Source organism: Ovis canadensis, chromosome 5 (assembly GCF_042477335.2).
Source record: "Ovis canadensis isolate MfBH-ARS-UI-01 breed Bighorn chromosome 5, ARS-UI_OviCan_v2, whole genome shotgun sequence".
NCBI lineage: Eukaryota > Metazoa > Chordata > Mammalia > Artiodactyla > Bovidae > Ovis > Ovis canadensis.
The window spans coordinates 78,903,679-78,924,863 of record NC_091249.1 but is presented as its reverse complement, the minus strand read 5'-3'; the positions used below and the strand labels follow the sequence as shown (position 1 = coordinate 78,924,863).

General features: G+C 41.3%; 1 protein-coding gene and 1 pseudogene across 5 annotated transcripts in view; both read right to left on the bottom strand.

Moving 5' to 3' along the window:
• Nucleotides 1-21,185, bottom strand: part of MRPL22 (mitochondrial ribosomal protein L22) — a 43,803-nt gene that overhangs the window by 12,796 nt on the left and 9,822 nt on the right. For 2 of the 5 annotated variants that reach the window (XM_069592480.1, XM_069592479.1), the window contains exon 4: nt 1,471-1,606. The exons of 1 other annotated variant lie outside the window; for it this stretch is intronic. In XM_069592480.1, the coding sequence (XP_069448581.1) occupies nt 1,471-1,606 (136 nt within the window). The remainder of the gene's footprint in view (nt 1-1,470; nt 1,607-21,185) is intronic. 2 more of the 5 variants (XM_069592483.1, XM_069592481.1) reach the window with 1 other exon arrangement.
• On the bottom strand, nt 6,045-7,071 carry LOC138440609 (PITH domain-containing protein 1 pseudogene; annotated as a pseudogene).

The window sequence follows — 21,185 nt, the reverse complement described above, 5'->3', positions numbered from 1 at the left end:
GAAGGAGTAAACGTGCAGCCCCAAGGCAATAAAAATCCTTGGGCGTGACAAGAGTGTTTCAGCTTACGGACTTCTCTGAAGGTTATTTAGCCCACCTGTATAGGTTTCGTCCGGCCACATCTGATTGTTTACAGCCTCCCAACCTGAGAGGCATGAGATGTTTTAGACTTATTAAAGGCAAATTCTTTTGGGGAGTTAGAAATTATTAGTATAGTGTGTTGGTTAGGAATTATATTGGTGAAGGGTTTTTTCATTTGTTGTGTCAATAATTGCTGCTAATTCCCTGCTCTGGGTGGGACAAGGATGTCTCAGGTCAAATCTCTCTGCTAACAGACTAGCTTGTGTGACAGCATTATCCATACTCCTGCCACATGATTGTTTACTACCTCTTAACCATAAACAGCACAGAGAGTTTTGGAGTATTTTGAGAGTCTTAATTAGCACAGGACGGTTTCTTCTTGTTGAGTCAATGATTGCCGCCAGGCCTCCATATCCTTAGGCACCTGGGAATATGTTAATCAATGTATTTGGAATATAGCGAAGGAAATATAGTAGTTTGATGTTAGCAATACTAGACTTTTTGAGTTAATGGATTTTCTCTTTTGTAATAGATCACTGTGCTTTGTTATAAATCACTGTGTCCTTGCTATGTAAAAATGTAACTTTATCATATCTTAAGACTAAATAGATCTTAAGGGGAGCATTGGTGAAAGGATTTTCATTTGTTGGGCTGATGTTTGCTGCTAAATCTCCATATTCCCTGCCCTTATAATGAATATAACTAGCATATAGGAGAAATAAGTATTAACCTTTAAAACTAATCATGTTAACCTTGGGTTAAATAAATTCCTTTCTTGATTGTAACTCACTACACCCTCACCCTATAGGAATGTAACTTTATTTGGAGGGTGGTGCCTGGTTTAAGAAAAAACACCCTTGGAAGAAATAAGTTTTTTGGTTATCAGAAAGAAAGGATCATAAAATGTCAGCAGGTCTCACTCATGGCCAGAAGATGATGTACCTTTTTTATACATTTATGTGAAGCACCTGATTTTGATAAAGGTCTCAGGACTGCTGACTCCCATGTGACTCTGTATTCATCCCTATGTGTAACAAAAGGTATATAAGCAAACCCAAAAATAAAGAAATCGGATCAGTTTCCAGAAAGACTGATTCCCCCATGTCGCTTCTTTCTTGCTCCCGTTTTTCTGGCTGAATTCCCGTCTGGAGCATGGATGCTATTTCACGTAATCCAAGTTATTCAGCCTCTTTTTCTCCACTAATCTTCCTACTACACTATCCATTTCTAATCTCTCTATATCTGTGATTAAATATGTATTTTTCCAAAGATGCTGACTCCATCCCCACCTTCGAATTCCCTGGATCCACCAGGGCTGGACCCCGGCATTGCTACACAAGAGTAAGAGTGCTTTATCAAAATGAAGAGATCAGTTATACCCACAAACTTACAGCTGGTCTCCGAGGTTCTCCAGGCAGTTGTGGAGGATAAACAATTTTATTCTTCTTCTCCCATTTTCGAGATATTTCAAGAGAAGCACTTGTGTGGATATGTGATTGAGGTAAAATGCTGTGAGATGAAAAAAGCCTGTAAAGCAACAGACACTTAGAATCTTCTCCACATCTATTTTCTGAACCACATCAGCTCCATTTTGATGGAAACTATTTAAGGATAACAAGTGGGAACATTCTGGACATATTTGTTAACAGAGAGTGCTATTACATAAAATACCACAAAGAGCTTGTAGTGTACTGAATGCTAAGAAGAGTGAAAAGTCAGTAACTCACATTAAGTCAAATAATAAACATATTATAATGCCCAAGATATCTTATCCTTACTGACCAATAAACACTTATTTTTTTAGGGACTTTCTCATCATATATATATAATATACAACATTATGTAAGTTTCAGGTGTACAACATAATGAGTCACAATTTTTAAAGGTTACATTCCATTTATAGTTATTATAAAATGTTGGCTATATTCCCTGTTGCACAATATACCCTGGTAGCTTACTGACTTTATATACACAGTAGCTTGTACTTAACCTCCTACCCCTGTTTTGCCTCCCCCCTTTCCCTCTTCCCACTGATAACCATCAGTTTTCTACGTCTGTGAGTCTGTTTCTTCTTTGTTATATTCACTAGCTTGTTTTACGGTTTAGATTCAACATATGTTGCACAATATTTGTCTTTCTCAGTCTCACTTATTTCACTAAAGATAATAATTTAACTGAAGTTCATCCACATTGTTGCAAACAGCAAAATTTCATTCCTTTTTACGGTGGCCAGTGACTACTGATTCCCTAGTGTAAGTCATCTCAGTCCTAAAACAGATTTAAAGACACAGCAGATCCCTGACATGATCTGAAGAATTCCTCAACTTTGTTGAAAAATCAAGACAAATAACATCATTTTGTAATGCCTAAGAAATTAATGCATAAAGGGGATTTATATGCCTCCTGATGTAAAAAGACACCACCCATCACCATCTATGAAGTAGTCTTTCTGCCAAAAACAAACCTGAATCAATCTTGAGTCAATACAGAAAAGACAGAGACGGGGACACCTGTTAAACAACATGAAGGGGATGCGCTCAACAAAATCCGAGCTGTACTTAAGTCTGTGACACCAACAGCCCACTTTCTTCAACAAACAAATCACAAGGAGAGTTTTTAAAAAGGAGCTGAATAAAGAACCTACATACAGATTATGAGAACTAAGAAAAATGTTAACGAGTGGACTGTTTTTGAAAGTTTGATTCAATCTATTTAAACTAAAAAAACGGCAAAACAAACGAAAAAAAACAATTTGTCCATTTTTCCCACCCCTCAACCCAAGAGGTTGCAGCCTCCTGCAACTATCAATCTGTTCTCTGTATCTATGAGCCTAGTTTTATTTTTGTTTTGTTTTTTAGATTCCACATACAAGAGAAATCAAACGTATTAGTCTTTCTTTGATTGACTTATTTCACTTATCACACTACCCTCCAGGTTCGTCCTTGTCACAAACAGCAAAACTTCATTCTTTTTCACAGCTGATTAATAACTCTGTGTGTGTGTTTATGTATTTATATATATCACAATCTCTTTACCTATTCATCCACTGATGGACACTGAGGTTGTTCCCATATCCTGGCTACTGTAACGCAGCAATGGATAAGAGTGTGTATACATCTTTTCAAAGCAGTGCTTTTATTTTCTTCAGAAGTAGAATTGCTAGCTGACATGGTAGCTCATTTTAAATTTTTTGAGGAACCTCCATACTGTTTTCCACAGTGGCTCCACCAAGTTACATTCCCACCAAAAGTGCACAAGGTTTCCCTTTTCTGCAAATCCCTGCCACCCTAACAAGTGTGAAGTAGTATTTCACCACGGTCTGGATTTGCATTTCTCTGATGATTTATGACACTGAGTATCTTTTCATGTACCTGTTGGTCACTGGCATGTCTTCCTTGGAAAAATAGCTATTCAGATCTTCTCAGTTTTTAATTTGATTGGGGTCTCTTTACTATTTAGTTATATGAGTTTGTTGTATACTTTAGACATTAGCCCTTTATCAGATATATTACCTACAGCTGTTTTCTCCCATTCAGTAGCTTGCCTTTTCATTACGTCGCTGATTTCCTATGAGAAGTTTTTTAGTTTAATAAGGCCCTACTTGTTTATTTTTGTTACTGCTTTTGGTGTCAGATTAAAAAACATTACTGCCAAGACCTAGGTCAAGGAGCTTACTGCCTGCTTTCTTCTAGGAGTTTTATGGTTTCAGGTCATACATTCAAGTCTTTAACCCACTTAATTTTGGAGTATGGTGTAAGATAGGATCCAATTTCATTCTTTTGCATATGGCTGTCCAATAGAGACTATCTTTTCCCCAATACTGACAAAATATTTGTGGGTTTATTTCTGGGCTCTCTATTCTGTTCCATTGATCTATGTGTCCATTTCTATACCAATATCATACTGTTCTGATTACCACAGCTTTGTAATCAGGTAGCATGATGCCTTTAGCTTTGCTCTTCTTTCTCAAGATTGCTTTTGTTATTGGAGTTTGGAGGGTCCATGCAACTTTTAAAAGTGTTCCATTTCTGTGAGACGCCACTGAAAAATTCTTTTTAATTGTATTTATTTTTGGCTGGGCTGGGTCTTCGGTGCTGCATGGGCTTTTGCTGTAAGTGGGCTACTCTCCAGTTGTGGTACGCAGGCTTCTCATCGTGGCGGCTTCCCTTGTTGTGAAGCACAGGCCCTAGGACACGTGGGCCCAGCAGTTGCAGCCCCCAGACTCGAGCGCACAGGCTCAGTACTTGTGGCACACAGGCTTAGTCACTCCACGGCACGTGGGATCTTCCCAGGTGAGGGATCGAACCCGTGTCTCCTGCACTGGGAGGTGGATCATTTGCCAGTGAGCCACCAAAGAAGCCCTGCCACCGACATTCTGATAGGGACTGCACTGAATCTGTAGACTGCTTTGAGTGGTATGGTCATTTAACAGTATTAATTCTCCCAATCCATGAACACAAAATATCTTTGCATTTATTTCTATCTTCTTCAATTTCTTTCATTAATGTCATATAGTTTTTAATATACAAGTCTTTCATCTCCTTGGTTAAATTCATTTTTAGATATTTTATTCTTTTTGATGAAACTGTAAATGGGTTACTTGATTATCTGATAGTTCATTATTAGTATAAACAAGTTTTTGTGTATTAATTTTGTATCCTGCAACTTTCCTGAATTCATTTACTTTTAATAGTTTTTTTTGGAGTCTTTAGGGTTTTATCATGTTATCTGTAAATAGAGTTTTACTTCTTCCTTTCCAATTTGGATACATTTCTTGTCTAATTTCTGCAGCTAGAACTTCTAATATCATTTTGAATATAAGTGGTTAGAGTATATGTATATCATCATCTTCCTTCCTGACCTTATAAGAAAAGTTTTTAGCTTTTCACCATTGAGTATGATGCTAGCTGTGGACTTGACATATATGGCTTTTATGATGTTCAGATATGTTCACTCAATGCTTGCTTTTTATCAAAAATGGATACTGAAAGTTTTTATCATAAATGAATACTGAATTTTGTCAAATGCTTTTTTTGTACGTCCATACTGAGATGATCATATGATTTTTTTTTAATCTTTCATTTTGTTAATGTGGTGAACTGCATTAACTGGCTTGTTATGTGTTGAACCATTTTTGGAATTGGAAAGTGTTGAATATATTTTTAGAATAAATCCCACTTAATCATGGTCTATGACCTTTTTTTTTTTTTTTAAGTCTGGCAAGGATTTATTAGGAAGCTTATTAGTCACAGTGAATAAAAAGCCATGAACAGAAGAACCGAGATCTCCAAATTCTGCCACTGGGCTTACTAGTTAGAAGCTGATAAACATTAAGGATATCCCAAAGGGAAGCATATCAAAGTCCCATCTTACCCCAACCAGGATACCCACAAACACAGAAACAATGCCATGCTCTCCTCAGACTGCTTACCTGGGCAACAGGAAAAAAGGACCCTCTCAAGCTATTAAGCAACATCAGGAGATTCCTGCTCTTCAAGCTATAACATGGGACACTGGTGCATGACAGACAACTCCAAGCTGGGCAACTTGACAAGAATGTTGAAAGATGACAGGGAGAAGGAGCAAGCAGGGACAAGTATTTCTAGTTACAGACCCCCCTGATGGTTAATACAAACACAATGCTGAGGCTTCAAAAAGTTTACCGCAGCCCAGGAATAGTTTCCATTTTAAAAAACAAGTCATAAAATAATCCTGCCACAAAGCAACAAGACACTTGGGGTCCCATGGCCACATAAACTGGGAAGGCAGGCATCATCCATGGCTGCCAGATACTGACCAGCCCAAGACCCGATATCTGTAGGGCCCCAGAGAACCACGATTGTTCCCTGGCACCCACACAACCCTTCCTGGGGGTGTGGTATCTTCCATAGGCCAGGTTTCTGCAGCAAGCCCCAAAGACAGAGCTTGGCAGAGGCTGTGGCAGCCAACTCTCTTTGGAGCCCCATCTCTCTTTGTCCTTCCCAACAGGATGTCATACTTCTTCAATGACGCAATGCCTCTGTGGGAGTCTTAGCCAGACCTTAGGAAATAAAGTGTTTCTGTGGGGTTACCTGATGGACCCTGTGGTCAGCTGGATTGGCTCATGCTTCATAACTGCAGATGGTGACCTCATGTGAGCAAAGCTCAGTCCATTCTCCTCTCAGGCCAATATAAAAGACCTTTGTGGTATCGGCTCCAAAGTTTTTTGAAATATGAATTGAGAGATGACAGATACTTGAAAAATGAGAAATTTTTGTTCCATACTCCAATTCCCCTGTAAGATCCCGGTTCAGACTAAAGGTCTGATCTGGCTCCCTGTCTCTCATCAAAGGACATCTCTGGAATGTTCCTGCATAGTCTCATCTCAGAAGGCTGTGAGTCGTCATCTTCTCCCATTATAATGATGCCCTTGAGCTTGACATTGCCTGTAAATGGAATATTAAACATAAGCTCTTCATCTGCATCACTTTCAACAAACTTGGAGCGGTCAGTCAGCTCCTCCCATGGCCTAAAGACACCGCGGCCACTGCCCTCACGGCTCTCCTTGAGGCACGGCGACTGCTCCAGGTCAAAGAGCAGGTACAGGCCAGGTACAGGCTGAAGGTCAGGCCGCGCTGCTCGGGAGGCTCCTCCCATTTGGCGGCGCAGCGGCAGCCGCCCCCACTGTGGCCATGTGACAGGGCACCGCCACTGCCCGTGCGTCCCCTCAGCCTGCTGCCGCCGCCGCTCCCCACCACTCCTCTATGATCCTTTTAATGCATTGGTGAATTTAGTTTGCTAAGAACTTGAGGGTTTTAGATCTGTGGTCATCAGGGATATTGGCCTATAATTTTCTGTATGTGGCACATTACTTGGTTTTGGTATCAGGATAATGCTGGCCTCATAAAATGTGTTTGGAAGAATTCTGCCCTGTTCTATTTGGGGGGAGAGTTTGAGAAGGACTAATTTTAATTCTTCTTTGAATGTGTGGTAGAACTTACCAGGGAAGCCATCTGGTCCTGGACTTTTTTTTTTTTTTTTTGGTCCTAGACTTTTGTTTGTTGGAGTTTTTGAGTACTGACTCAGTCTCCTTGCTAGTAATCAGTTTGCTCAGATTTTCTATTTCATTATGATTCAGCCTTATGCTTCCCAGGTGGCGCTGGGCTTGGTAAAGAATCCACCTGCCAAACCAGGAGACACAAGAGACGCAGGCTCAATCCCTAGGTTGGGAAGATCCCCTGTAGGAGGCAACAGCAATCCACTCCAGTATTCTTGCCTGGAAAATTCCATGGAGGAAAGCCTGGTAGGCTACAGTCCACAGAGTCGCAGAGTCCAACATGACTGAGCACACACACACAGATTCAACTCAGCCTTAGGTTATACGTTTCCAGGAATTTATTAATTTCTTCTAAGTTGCCCAATTTGCTGGCATATAATTATTCATAGTAGTCTCCTTTTTTTCAGTGTTTTTCAAGTTATTTATTTATTTTGGCTGCACTGCGCCCTCACTGCTGTGCACGGGCCTTCTCTAGTTGCGGCACGTGGGGGCTGCTCATCAGCTGCAGTGCGTGGCCTTCTCACTGCGGGGGCCTCTCTTGGGCTCTGGGCACGCAGGCTGCAGTTGTTGCGGTGCATGGGCTCAGCTGCCCTGTGGCACGTGGACTCCTCTGAACCAGGGATCAAGCCTGTATCCGCTGCAATGGTAGGCAGTCTTAACCACTGGACCACCAGGGCAGTCCCATAGTAGTCTCTTAAGATCCTTTGTATTTCTGTGGTATCACTGTCACATTTCTTCTGTTCATTTCTGATGTTATATAATAAAGTCCTCTCTCTCTTTTCTTGTTGAGTCTACCTAAAGGTTTGTCAGGTTTGGGGGATTTTTTTTTTTTTAATCTTTTCAAAGAATTAGCTCTTAGTTATCAGTATTTTCTCTTGTCTTTTTAATGTCTAGTTCATTTGTTTCTGCTTTAATTTTTATTATTTCCTTCTTTCTGACTACTAACCTTGGGCTTCATTTGTTCTTCTAGATCCTTGAAGTGCAGAGTTATGCTGTTTCTTGAGATTTTTTGTTTCTTGAGGTAAGCATTTGTTGCTGTGAATTTCCCTCTTAGAGCTGCTTTTGCTGCATCCCACAAACTCTGGTATATTACATTTCCATTTTTCTTAAGGTATTTTCTGACTTCTTCTTTGACTCATTGGTTATTCAGCAGCATATTATTTAATCTCCTATACCTCCTGCCATAGACACACTGAATCTACAGCTACACATGGAACAATTTTCTCTTAAAAAAAAAGAAAACTAAAGGCTGGCTGGATGACAACAACACATCAGGTACACAGGAAGAAAACTATATCACAGCAGTAGGAGAGGATGGCTCACAATCTTGTCATAAACCCCACACCCACCATGGCAACCCACAACTGAGAGGGAACTCAACACTCAGAGCTTCCCTCTGAGAACAAAGGGTTCAAACTCCACATCTGGCACTGCAACTTTTAAGACACACACTTGAGAGATGAACCCCCAAAACACCTAATTTTGAAAACCAATTGAGCTCACAGCCCACAACCCACAAGCCGGAGACAATCAGAGAAACACCTCTTAAAGAGTCACACTCAGAAACTCCCCCACCCCAATGCTCAGCTCAGAAGCAGCCAATTTCCACACTTAGAGTAAAGGAGGCTCACCTGTTTACATTAAAACTTCAGCCTGGGGATTTCCCCAGCAGTACCATGGTTAAAACCGAGGCCTCACTGCAGAGGGTCCAGAGGCTCAATCTCTGGTCAGGGAACTAAGACCCCACAAACCATGTGGTACAGCCAAAAGTAAATTTAAATGAACAGACCAACCAACCCTAAGCCTGAGAGGCAAGTTAACACACACATTAAGGAGCCTGCTGCAAAGCTCTCCAGGGAAGGAGACTGGTAGACACCATCTTTGCTCTCTCCTTTACCATGCTCCAGAGAACCAGTATCTATCTCCCAGAAGACAGCCTTTATATGCATCTGGTACCCCAACTTTTGCAGCTGCCACCCAGGAGATAACTCTTGACTGTCTGGCTCTGGAGGTCAGAGGAGCTTGCGTTCCGGTTCACATGGAACTGTAGTAATAGGTGTTGCCCAAAGAGCTCAGAACCCTGTCTGGCACCATGAATTTTATGACTGCTGCCAGGGGACACTTCTACATCACTTGGCTCTGGTAATCAGAGGCTTAAACTTACTTGTGGGTCCCCCAGGAATGTAACCAATGGAGATAAGAGTTCTTAAACAGCTGCCACCCATGGGGCACAGCAAGAGGCAACAGATCTTTGAGGTCTTTCTATGAAGGAGGCCTATTAGCTAACCATCCTAACTGGCCTGGAGGCAGGCTTCTAAGCAAACAATACATATCAAGGGGCTGACGGTAATCCATTCCAAAGTTGGGGTTGGTGGTGGGGAGGTTGTAGACACTATCTTAGCACTCATCCTCTGCCAGGCTACAAAGCACCAGTGTCTCTGGAGGGGAGCTTTACACACGTCTGGTATAGCTTCTGCAGCTGACATCCAAGGGATGCCCCTTGGTCACCTGGCCCTCATGACCAGAGGGGCTTGTGTTCTGGGTCTCATGGGACTGCGGCCACTGGGGAAGGATGGTTCATGGCAGGCTACCATCCTCAGATGACTGCACAGACAGCAGACCAAGGCACACTGCTCAGTCTTTCGATGAAGGAGACCACACTGCAGTCCTGGAACTTTTGAGTGGGAAGCCTCAAGTCTGCAACACATTTAGTAGCCTATGAAGCAGCTCTCAAGAATGCAGGCTGGGGTCTTCGCTGGTTGTCCAGTGGTTAAGACCTCGTGCTTCCAATGCAGGAGGCACAGGTTTAATCTTTGGTTGGGGAACTAAAATCCTACATGCCTTGCAGTGCAACCAAGAAACAAAACAAAACAAAAAATAATGTAAGCTGTAGACATCAGCTTGGAGCTCTTTTTCTCTGCCTTACTCCAGCTTACCAATATCTTCCCAAAAAGAAGCGTATCTACTCATCTGGAGGGCGTATCCTGATTTTTGCAACTGCTGCCCAGAGGACAGATCTCCTGGCTCTGGGGGCCAAAAGGGCTTACCTTTGTGGCCCCCCAGAACTGAATATATTTGCATACTTATAAGTTTGCTGCCTGAGGGTCTAGCTTCTAGTCAGATTGAATCTAGGTGCTGAAATCCTCCTCTTTGGAACACTATTCTCAGCACAACCTCAACAAACGGGAGCCATTTGCCACTTGTGCAAACACAGAAGTGTGAAAGACAAACAAAAGCTGTGGCAGGGATGAATGAAAAGCTGCACCTCCTCCTCCATGAGGCCACTCCTTCAAGACTGGGAGAAGTGGCTGTTTCTTCTACTGTATAGAAACCAACACAGAGAGTCAAGTGAAATGAAGACACAGATGAATATGCTCCAAGTGAGTTAAGATAAAAACCTCACAAAAAATTCTTAAGGAAACAGAGATAAGTAATTTACCTAATAAAGAGTTCAAATTAACGGTCATCAAGATGCCCACTGAACTGGGGAGACAAATGGATGAAAAGAGTGAAAACTTCAACAAAAAGTGGAAAATTTAAGAAAATATACAGTCCGTGTATTTCTCTAGGCCAGAATACCAGCGTGGATACCCTTTCCCCTGTCCAGGGAATCTTCCCAACCCAGGGATCAAACCCAGGTCTCCCGCATTGCAGGCGGATTCTTTACCAGCTGAGCCACTGGGGAAGCCCAAGAATACTAGAGTGGGGAGCCTATCCCTTCTCCAGGGGATCTTCCCGGCCCAGGGATCGAACCGGGGTCTCCTGCACTGGTGGATTCTTTACCAGCTGAACTACCAGGAAAGCAGCAGCAGTCACACAGCTGAAGAATTATTGCACTGAAAAATACACTTGAGGAACATCAACAAATTCAATGAGGCAGAAGGAAGAATCTGTCAACTTTAAGGAAAGGCAGTAGAACTCACCCAAGCAGAGCAACAAAAAGAAAAAGAATAAACTTCCAACCAAGAACACTCTATCTGGTGAAGTTACCACTCAGAATTGAAGGAAAGACACCATAAAATGGGCATAGCAGGAGCCTACCTCTACATAATAAAGGCTCTGCATGACAAACTCCAAGCAGACATTCTTCTTAATGGTGAGAGACTGAAACCGTTTCCTCTCAGATCAGGAACAAGACAAGGGTGCGCACTCTTACCACTGCTATTCAATACAGCTTCAGGAGTTTTAGCCACAGCAATTAGAGAAGAAAAGAAATTAAATGAGTCCAGATTGCAAAAGAGGAAGCAAGACTCTCACTGTTTGCAGATGATATGATTCTACACATAGAAAACCCTAAAGGAGCCACCAGAAAATTACTAGAGCTAATCAATGAATTTGCAGCAAAGTTGCAGGATACAAAATTAAGAGAGAAATCCCTTGCATTCCTATACACTAACAACAAAAAAATCACAAAGAGAAATTAAGGAAACAATCCCAACCACTACTGAAACAAAAAGAATAAAATTCCAAGGAATAAACCTACCTAAGGAGACAAAAGACCTGTATGCAGAAAACTGTAAGACACTGATGAAAGAAAGCAAAGACGACACAGACAGATGGAGAGACGCACTGTATCACTGGACTCAAATAATCAATACTGTGAAACGAGTATACTATCCAAAGCAAGCTACAGAGTCAACACAATCCCGACCAAATTACCAACAGCACGTTTCACAGAACCAGAACAAAAAATTTCACTATTTGTATGAAAACACAAAAGGCTCCAAATACCCAAAGCAAACTAGACAAATAAGAAGGGAGCTGGAGGAATCAACCATCCTGATCTCAGACTATACTACAAAGCTACAGTCAGTCAAGACATTATGGTATTGGCACAAAAACAGAAATACAGATCAACAGAACAAAATAGAAAGTCCAGAGATAAATACACATACCTATGGGTACCTTATCTTTGACACGGGAGGCAAGAATATACAGTGGAGAAAAGAGAGCCTCTTCAATAAGTGGTGCTGGGAAAACTGGTCAACCACATCTAAAAGAATGAAACTAGAACACTTTCTTACACCATACACAAAAATAAACTCAAACTGGATTAAAGACCTAAACGTAAGGCCAGACACTATAAAACTCTTAGAGGAAAACAGAGGCAGTACATTCTTTGACATAAATCACCGCAATAACCTCTTTGACTCACCTCCCAGAGTAATGCAAATAAAAATAAACAGTGGGACCTAATTAAATTTAAAAGCTTCTGCACAGCAAAACAAACTATAAACAAGACAAAAAGACAGAATGGGAGGGAATAAATGCCTGTGAAACAATTGAGAAAGGATTAATCTCCAAAATATATAAGCAGTTGATGCTGCTCAATACCAGAAAAACAACCCAATCAAAAAACGGGTGTGAGAACTACAGAGGCATTTCTCCAAAGAAGACATACAAATGGTCAACAAACACATGGAGAGATGTTCAACATCATTCATTACTAGAGAAAAGGAAATGAGGTGTCACCTCACACCAGTCAGAATGGCCATCATCAAAAAATTTACAAACAATAAATGCTGGAGAAGGTGTGGAAAAAAAGGGAATCCTCTTGCACTGCTGGTGGGAATGTAAACTGATAGAGCCACTATGGAGAACAGTATGGAGATTCCTTAAAAAACTATGAATAAAATTACCATATGACCCAGCAATCCCACTACTGGGCATACACCATGAGGAAACCATAACTGAAAAAGGCACATGTAACCCAGTGTTCAATGTACCACTATTTACAGTATCTAGGATACAGAAGCAACCTAGATATTCATCAACAGGTGAACGGATAAAGAGGTTGTGGTACATACATACAATGGAATATCATTCACCCATAAAAAAGGAATGCAGCTGAATCAGTTCTAATGATATAGATGAACACAGAACCTATTATACAGAGTGAAGAAAGTCAGAAAGAGAAAAATAAGTATCATATGTTAACACATACATATGGAATCTAGAGAAATGGTACTGATTAAGCTATTTTCAGGGCAGGAACAGAGATGCAGACATAGAGAATGGACTTTTGGACACAGTAGGAGAAGGCGAGGGTGGGACGAACTGAGAGAGTAGCAATGAAATATGTATATTATCAAGTGTAGAATAGCTAAGGAGAAGTTGCTGTGTCACACAGGGAGCTCAGCAAGGCACTCTGACAACCTAGAGGGGTGGGATGGGGGGTGGGTGGTGAGTGACGGGACAGATGTATACTTATGACTGATTCACTTTGTTGTATGGCAGAGGCCAATACAATATCGTAAAGCAGCTGTCCTCCAATTAAAAACAAAAGCAAAGGAAAAAACTGACTGAAATACATATATGTAGACAAGTGGTTCAAGAGAAAAAAAAAAGAACTAAAGGAGTTTTCTAGACAAGCAAAAGCTAAAGGGGTTCCTCACCATTAAACTGACCTTACAAGAAATAAGAAATGCTAAAGGAATTTCTTAAGTGTGGACTACTATAACTTTAAAAGTATAAAAGTTATTTAACCACTGGAAATTTGAACATTACCTGGACATTCAATACTTTTAAATAAGATACACGGTGAAATATTTATTGATGAAATAACAAACTATCTGGGATTTGTTTCAAAATATGATGGGGGGAAGCAAGGGCCAAAGATAAAGCAAGAAAGGCCATGAGTTAATAAGTGCTGGAGTTGGATGATGGGTTCATGTGGGATCATCATATTGTCTATCTTTCCTTACATCTGGATATATCCAAATAACAACAAACTTTGGTGCTTCCATACTGCTCAGAATATAGTCCAAACTCCTCAATAAGACATAAAAGGCCTTTCATATTCTAACCCCAAGCTGACCATCGTAGCTTATTTACCTTAAGGCACAGACATTTGCTGTTCCCTGTACAAGCCACATACTTCTTTATCTTTACACTTTTGCTCACATTGTTCTCTCTTCCCTCATTATCTCCTAAATGAAATGCCTGTCCTGTTTTAAGTCCCAGCTCAAATGTCACCTCAATGTGAAGCACTGAGCACCTCAACATGAACCTGATTCCTTGTTTGAGATAACCAACCCCCCCCAACCATCGCCTTAATATTAATACTTTGTTCTTGCCAGCTGTACAAGTTGGACTACTCCTGAACTATTAATAAGGTGACTGCAAAACAATGAGTTCCCGCAGTAAGTTTATCAATTTGAGCATCTCAAGGGCGAGACTGACATCCTTTGTATTTCAGCACCAAGGACAGTATCTGGCACATTCATACTGAGTGAAAATTTAAACTACACTTAAATATTCAAAGTTGTATACTGGCACACCCTCACACAATATATGCAATTAGATTATATACTTGGTAAAGTCTCTTCTTTTAATTCTCAAACCATTCAGGCTAAAGAATTTTAAAAATGTATTCTTCTAGTGGCTCATTTCTCCTACTCTACCTCAAGTTCACTCATCAGTGCCATCGAAATACCTAACAAAATCTGTACCTTTGCCATCCACCTTTAGGTTCCACTATTTTAACTGAAAAGCACAAAACTAGGACACATGATGTTAGAGGACAGAATTTTCTAATAAAATTATAAGCCAGGTGATGAGGGCAGAGACTATAGAATCCAGCAGACCTGGATCTAAATCCTAACTTTAATCCTAGGGGAATGGCGTTGGGGAAGTGACATACCTTTCGAGGCCTGTTTTCTCATCAGTAAAATGAGTAATAATAATAATTATCTCATAGGCTTTGTTTTGGCTGCACTGTGCAGCACGCGGCATCTTAGTTCCCCAACCAGGTGTTGAACCCACACCCCCTGCAGTGGAAGCCCAGAGTCCTAACCACTGGACCACCAGGGAAGACCCCCTCAGAGGTTTCTTGAAAGTGAAAGTCACTTAGTCGTGTCCAACTCTTTGCAACCCCATTCACTGTACAGTCCATGGAACTATCCTGGCCAGAATACTGGAGTGGGTAGCCTATTCCCTTCTCCAGGGGATCTTCCCAACCCAGGGATTGAACTCAGGTCTCCCGCACAGCAGGCAGATTCTTTACCAGCTGAGTCACGAGGGAAGCCCAAGAATACTGGAGTGGGTAGCCTATCCCTTTTCCATGAGATCCTTCTGACCTAGGAAATCGAACCAGGGTCTCCTGCATTGCAGATGGATTCTGCACCAGCTGAGCTACCAGGGAAGCCCATGGACTTCTTAAGGAGCTCAAATGAGATACTTTAAGTAAAATATTTACTCTGACACATTAATGAGGCTCAATAAATTTTAGATATTATTACTTTTAGAATGAGAAGAACAATGCCTACTTCATTCTGTTGGCAGTAGATAATTAGCATACAACACCCACAAAGTTTACCACATGATATACACCAGTAGCTAGTATTAATTTTTAATCAGGCCCTCTGAACAATTCATCTCTTCCGTTCTCAATAATTAAATAAATAAACACTTTGCAGATTAAAAAAAACACTTTGCTGTAAGCTTCACATTACAAAATTTCAAACCTCCTCTCATGTTTATAATCATGGTCAAATTTGTTTCTATGAAGCTGTGATTCATGGGCCCTAAGTTAGTCAAATTAACCTTAATCTTCTCTAATCTCATGCTTAACAGCAGGATTTCAGAAATATGAATGGCTTGGCTTCTATTTAAAAAACAAAACTGAAAGGCAACCAGGATCAACTTTTATCACTTGGAAATTCATATATCACTACTGATATTTACTATATCTTTTCATTTACTAGGAAACCTATATCCCTTTATCTTCACTGTATCTCTGTAACTTCGGTGAAGGAAGGTAGGCAAGAACCACCAGTCTAGAGTGTTCATACGCAAAATATACACACAGGTTCCCACAGTACAGTGAGACTGCCAGAACTCAAGCAGAAAGTGGATGATATGCTGGAACTAGCATATGAATTTCCCTACTCTCATCATTCTGGTGTTCTGTATCTACCAATACTCAAGGATTAAGTTTAAGTAGCACTTTTCAAATCCTGCCCATAGTCATTTGGCATTGAAAAGTAGCTCAGCATTGAAAAGTAGCAGATCCAAGCCAAATTTCAGGATTAAGAGTTAAATCAGATAATAAGAGTATCTGAAACTTTATAAAGTCACAATTTGACAGAATGAATACTTCCTCTTTGTTACTCAAAGTTTATTTAGAAATTTAATACAAGGTATACCCAAGTCCCAAATGAAGATAATACTGGCCTCCAACTCAGTCTTAAGAGAATCATGTTATTAGATGCAACAAGGCACAAAATTCTTTGTTCCAAATTTACTTCAGATAACATCAAATTAATTCCACACTTGAGACTGAATAAAAGAACATACTCCCTCCTGACTCAATTAAAATCGATAAGGGCTGAAGTGATATATAACAGTTGAACTGTTTCAAATCCTGAAAGATGATGCTGTGAAAGTGCTGCACTCAATATGCCAGCAAGTTTGGAAAACTCAGCAGTGGCCACAGGACTGGAAAAGGTCCGTTTTCATTCCAATTCCAAAGAAAGGCAATGCCAAAGAATGCTCAAACTACCGCACAATTGCACTCATCTCACACGCTAGTAAAGTAATGCTCAAAATTCTCCAAGCCAGGCTTCAGCAATATGTGAACTGTGAGCTTCCTGATGTTCAACCTGGTTTTAGAAAAGGCAGAGGAACCAGAGATCAAATTGCCAACATCCGCTGGATCATGGAAAAAGCAAGAGAGTTCCAGAAAAACATCTATTTCTGCTTTATTGACTATGCCAAAGCCTTTGACTGTGTGGATCACAATAAACTGTGGAAAATTCTGAAAGAGATGGGAATACCAGACCACCTAACCTGCCTCTTGAGAAATCTGTATGCAGGTCAGGAAGCAACAGTTAGAACTGGACATGGAACAACAGACTGGTTCCAAATAGGAAAAGGAGTACGTCAAGGCTGTATATTGTCACTCTGCTTATTTAACTTCTATGCAGAGTACATCATGAGAGACGCTGGACTGGAAGAAACACAAGCTGGAAATCAAGACTGCCGGGAGAAATATCAATAACCTCAGATATGCAGATGACACCACCCTTATGGCAGAAAGTGAAGAGGAGCTAAAAAGCCTCTTGATGAAAGTGAAAGAGGAGAGTGATAAAGTTGGCATAAAGCTCAACATTCAGAAAACGAAGATCATGGCATCTGGTCCCATCACTTCATGGGAAATAGATGGGGAAACAGTGTCAGACTTTATTTTGGGGGGCTCCAAAATCACTGCAGATGGTGACTGCAGCCATGAAATTAAAAGACACTTACTCTTTGGAAGAAAAGTTATGACCAACCTAGAGAGTATATTCAAGAGCAGAGACATTACTTTGCCGACTAAGGTCCACCTAGTCAAGGCTATGGTTTTTCCAGTAGTCATGTATGGATGTGAGAGTTGGACTGTGAAGAAGGCTGAGCACCGAAGAATTGATGCATTTGAACTCTGGTGTTGGAGAAGACTCTTGAGGGTCCCTTGGATTGCAACGAGATCCAACCAGTCCGTTATGAAGGAGATCAATCCTGGGATTTCTTTGGAAGGAATGATGCTAAAACTGAAGCTCCAATACTTTGGCCACCTCATGCGAAGAGTTGACTCATTGGAAAAGACTCTGATGCTGGGAGAGATTGGGGGCAGGAGGAGAAGGGGACAACCCAGGATGAGATGGCTGGATGGCATCACGGACTCGATGGACGTGAGTCTGAGTGAACTCCGGGAGATGGTGATGAACAGGGAGGCCTGGCGTGCTGCAATTCATGGGGTCACAAAGAGTCAGACACGACTGAGCGACTGAACTGAACTGATATATATATATATATATATATATATATATATATATATATTCTCAGGCATGCGTGCATGCTAAGTCACTTCAGTCATGTCTCTTTGAGACCCTATGGACTGTAGCCCACCAGGCTCTTCAGTTCATGGGATTCTCCAGGCAAAAATACTGGAGTGGGTTCCCATGCCCACTTCCAGGGGATCTTCCTGACCCAGGGATCGAATCTGTGTCTCCTGCATTACAGGCAGTTTCTTTACTGCTGAGCAACCAGGGAAGCCCTGTAAATTCTCCTAACTCAATATAATTTTACTGTGTGAAAATCAAGGACAAGCAATCAAGGAAATAGGAATTTAGCAAACAAAATAGTGAAACCAACATTGGTCTTGGTATCTTCATATCTTCAAACTTTATGTCTCTTCCTTGCTAATTAAACCTCCAGTATCTCCTCCCTCATCCTCAGTCTCAGCTAATAACTGTGCTTGTTCACTGAGATAAACAACCAGAAGAGAACATCTACAAGCTCCCATCACCTAATCTACATACTTACCAGCATCCGTATCCATACACACTTAACGACTATACCTTCACTTACTACTATAATTCAAGTCTATGCACTAACCAGGACCAATCTCATCCCCTGCTCCCTAGATCCCATTCCTTCTCACCTACTCAAGAGCACTGCTCCCACCAATTCTTTCTTCCCCCTTTAAATCATCAGTTTTTCTTCTCTACTGGAACATTCTCATTAGCAAACAAATATACTCTAATATCTCTCAACTTAAAACAAACTGTCCCCAACCAAGTTCCTCGAACTACTCAAGCAAAACTCCTTGAATGAGTTACCTAAATTCCTTGTCTCTCATTCCAGCCCTACCATTCACCCTTAATCCTCTCTGCAATTGTGACACCAACACTGCTTTATTAAAGTCACTGAAGATATCTGTGTTGTAAAACCCAGTGGACAATTCTCACTTTTCACCCAGAATGATTTAAGTATCTCTGGTAAAAGGGATCTGACTACTCAACGATTCCAACTTGGCAGGGGGCGGGGGAGTGGCTCCTCACACCACCACTAATCAACACTGACATCAGCTGGGGGTCCTACAGTTCAGTTCTGACACTCTCCACCTGGGGGTAGCAGATCAAGATCTTCCCCCATAAAACCACCATCCACTTTAGATACCAATTACAAGCCCAGGTTGTTACCTGTGCTTCTGACCAACTGCCTACATAGATCAAGAGGTTCTCATGACCCTCTTTTTGGGTTTGCTAAAGCACCTTGTAAGATTCAGGAAATCTACTTAATCACTAGATTATTGACTTTTTACAAAAGATTGAACCCCCTTTTGTCTTTTTATGGAGGCTTCATTACATAGGCAGGATTAACTCATTCACTGGCCATTGGTAACTGATTCAACCTCCACTCCTTCCCCCGTCCCTGGATACCAGGAGGTGGTACAACTAAGTCCCACCCCTCCATTCATGCTTGATTCCGCTCACAACCACCACCCCGTCTCCAGTGCTTCCCCAAACTCACCTCATTAATAAAAACCCTGTGGAAAGGGGCTTGTCAGGAATAACAAGAGACCCATTTCACTTTATGCCTCTGAAGTCATAAACTGAGACGAAAGACCAAAGATGATGACAAAAGAAGCTCCCATCAACCTATGGCTCAGGAAATTCCAAAGGTTTCAGGAGCTGTAAGCCAGAACCATGCACAAAGACCAAACACATATGACAGAAGTATATTCGGCTTCTCACAAATCACAATACCCCATCAGGTCACTTGCTCGTCCTTGGGACACTTCTCTGAGCTCCAGGACACTGTGCATGATGGGTTCCATCTCACCTCTGCAGACACTTCTCCAGTCTCCTTTGCTGTGTCCTCCTCACCCTGAGGTGTAAAAGCTGGCTGCCTCAGGCAGAAATCAATCCTTTAACTTGTGCATGCTAGCATGCTCAATTATGTCCAATTATTTGCAACCCCATGGACTGCAGCCCACCAGGCTTCTCTGTCCAAGGGATTTTTCCAGGCAAGAATCTGGAGTGGGTTGCCATTACCTTCTCCAAGGGATCTTCCCAACCCCAGTCTCCTGCATTGGCAGGTAGATTCTTTACTACTGAACCACCTGGGAAGCTTTGACTCCTGAGTTTTCTATCTACTCTCACAGTGAAGCCAACCAGTCTCATGGTTTTAACTACTGTTCATACACTGATGACTCCCAAATCTGCATGCGCTCCCTGAACTCCAAACTCATATATCCAGCTGTTTCCCCACATCTCCACTTGTATGCTTACTGGATATTTCAAATTTAAGAAGCCCTAAACTGAGTTCCTGATGGTCTCCCAAAGCCTGCTCCTCTGGAAGTCTTCCTATCTCAGCAAATGGTAACTCCATCCCTCCACTTGTTTAAGTGGCAAACCCTCGTGTCATTCCTGTTTCTCACACTCCAATTCATCAAGAGGTCTTGTCAGCTGTCATTAATATACTGCCAAAATCCAACCATTCACCCACCTTCACAGCCATCCTAATCCAAACCACAATAATCTTTATCTTGAAATACCAATGGTCTCTTGCTCCTCATCACCACTATGGTTTGTTCTCAACAAAGAATCACCCATTTCAGTCATATTATTCTTACACTGAAAACCCACCAATTGTTTCTCATCTCACTTAGACTAAAAACCAAAGTACTTCCAATGACCCATAAGGTTCTACATGATCTCCTATTCCTTCTTCTGACCTCATCTACTGTGTTCTTTCTCCTCTCATCCTCTCATACACTAGGTATCTGGGCCTCTGCGTTCATGTTCCATCTGTCTAAAATGTTCTTTGCTCAGATGGCATGGCTTGAGAGTTTGCTCCCTGGTTTCTTTCAGATCTTTAGGCAAATGTTACCTTCTTAAAGGGGTCTTTCCTATCTGAAACTTCAATATCTCACACACACACACACACACAGACACACACACACACTTTCCACTCCCATGCACGCACACGCACACACACACACACACACACTTTCCACTCCCATGCTCTGCTTTCCCTTTCTATGAAGCTGTCACTTTCTCCTATATTCTGTATTTTACTTACTATTTGCCTCCCTCACTAGATTGTACATGCCATAAGGACAGTGATTATGCTTTTTGTTCACTACAAAATTCCCAGTGCTAGAACAGCTTGGCATGTGGCAGGCACTAAATACATATTTGTATCAACAGAATGAATTACAGAATACAGGGGACAGCCAGGATAATACAAACAAGAGGGCTGAGTATAAGTACCCATGCAAAAATTTTAAACATAGTTGGAAAA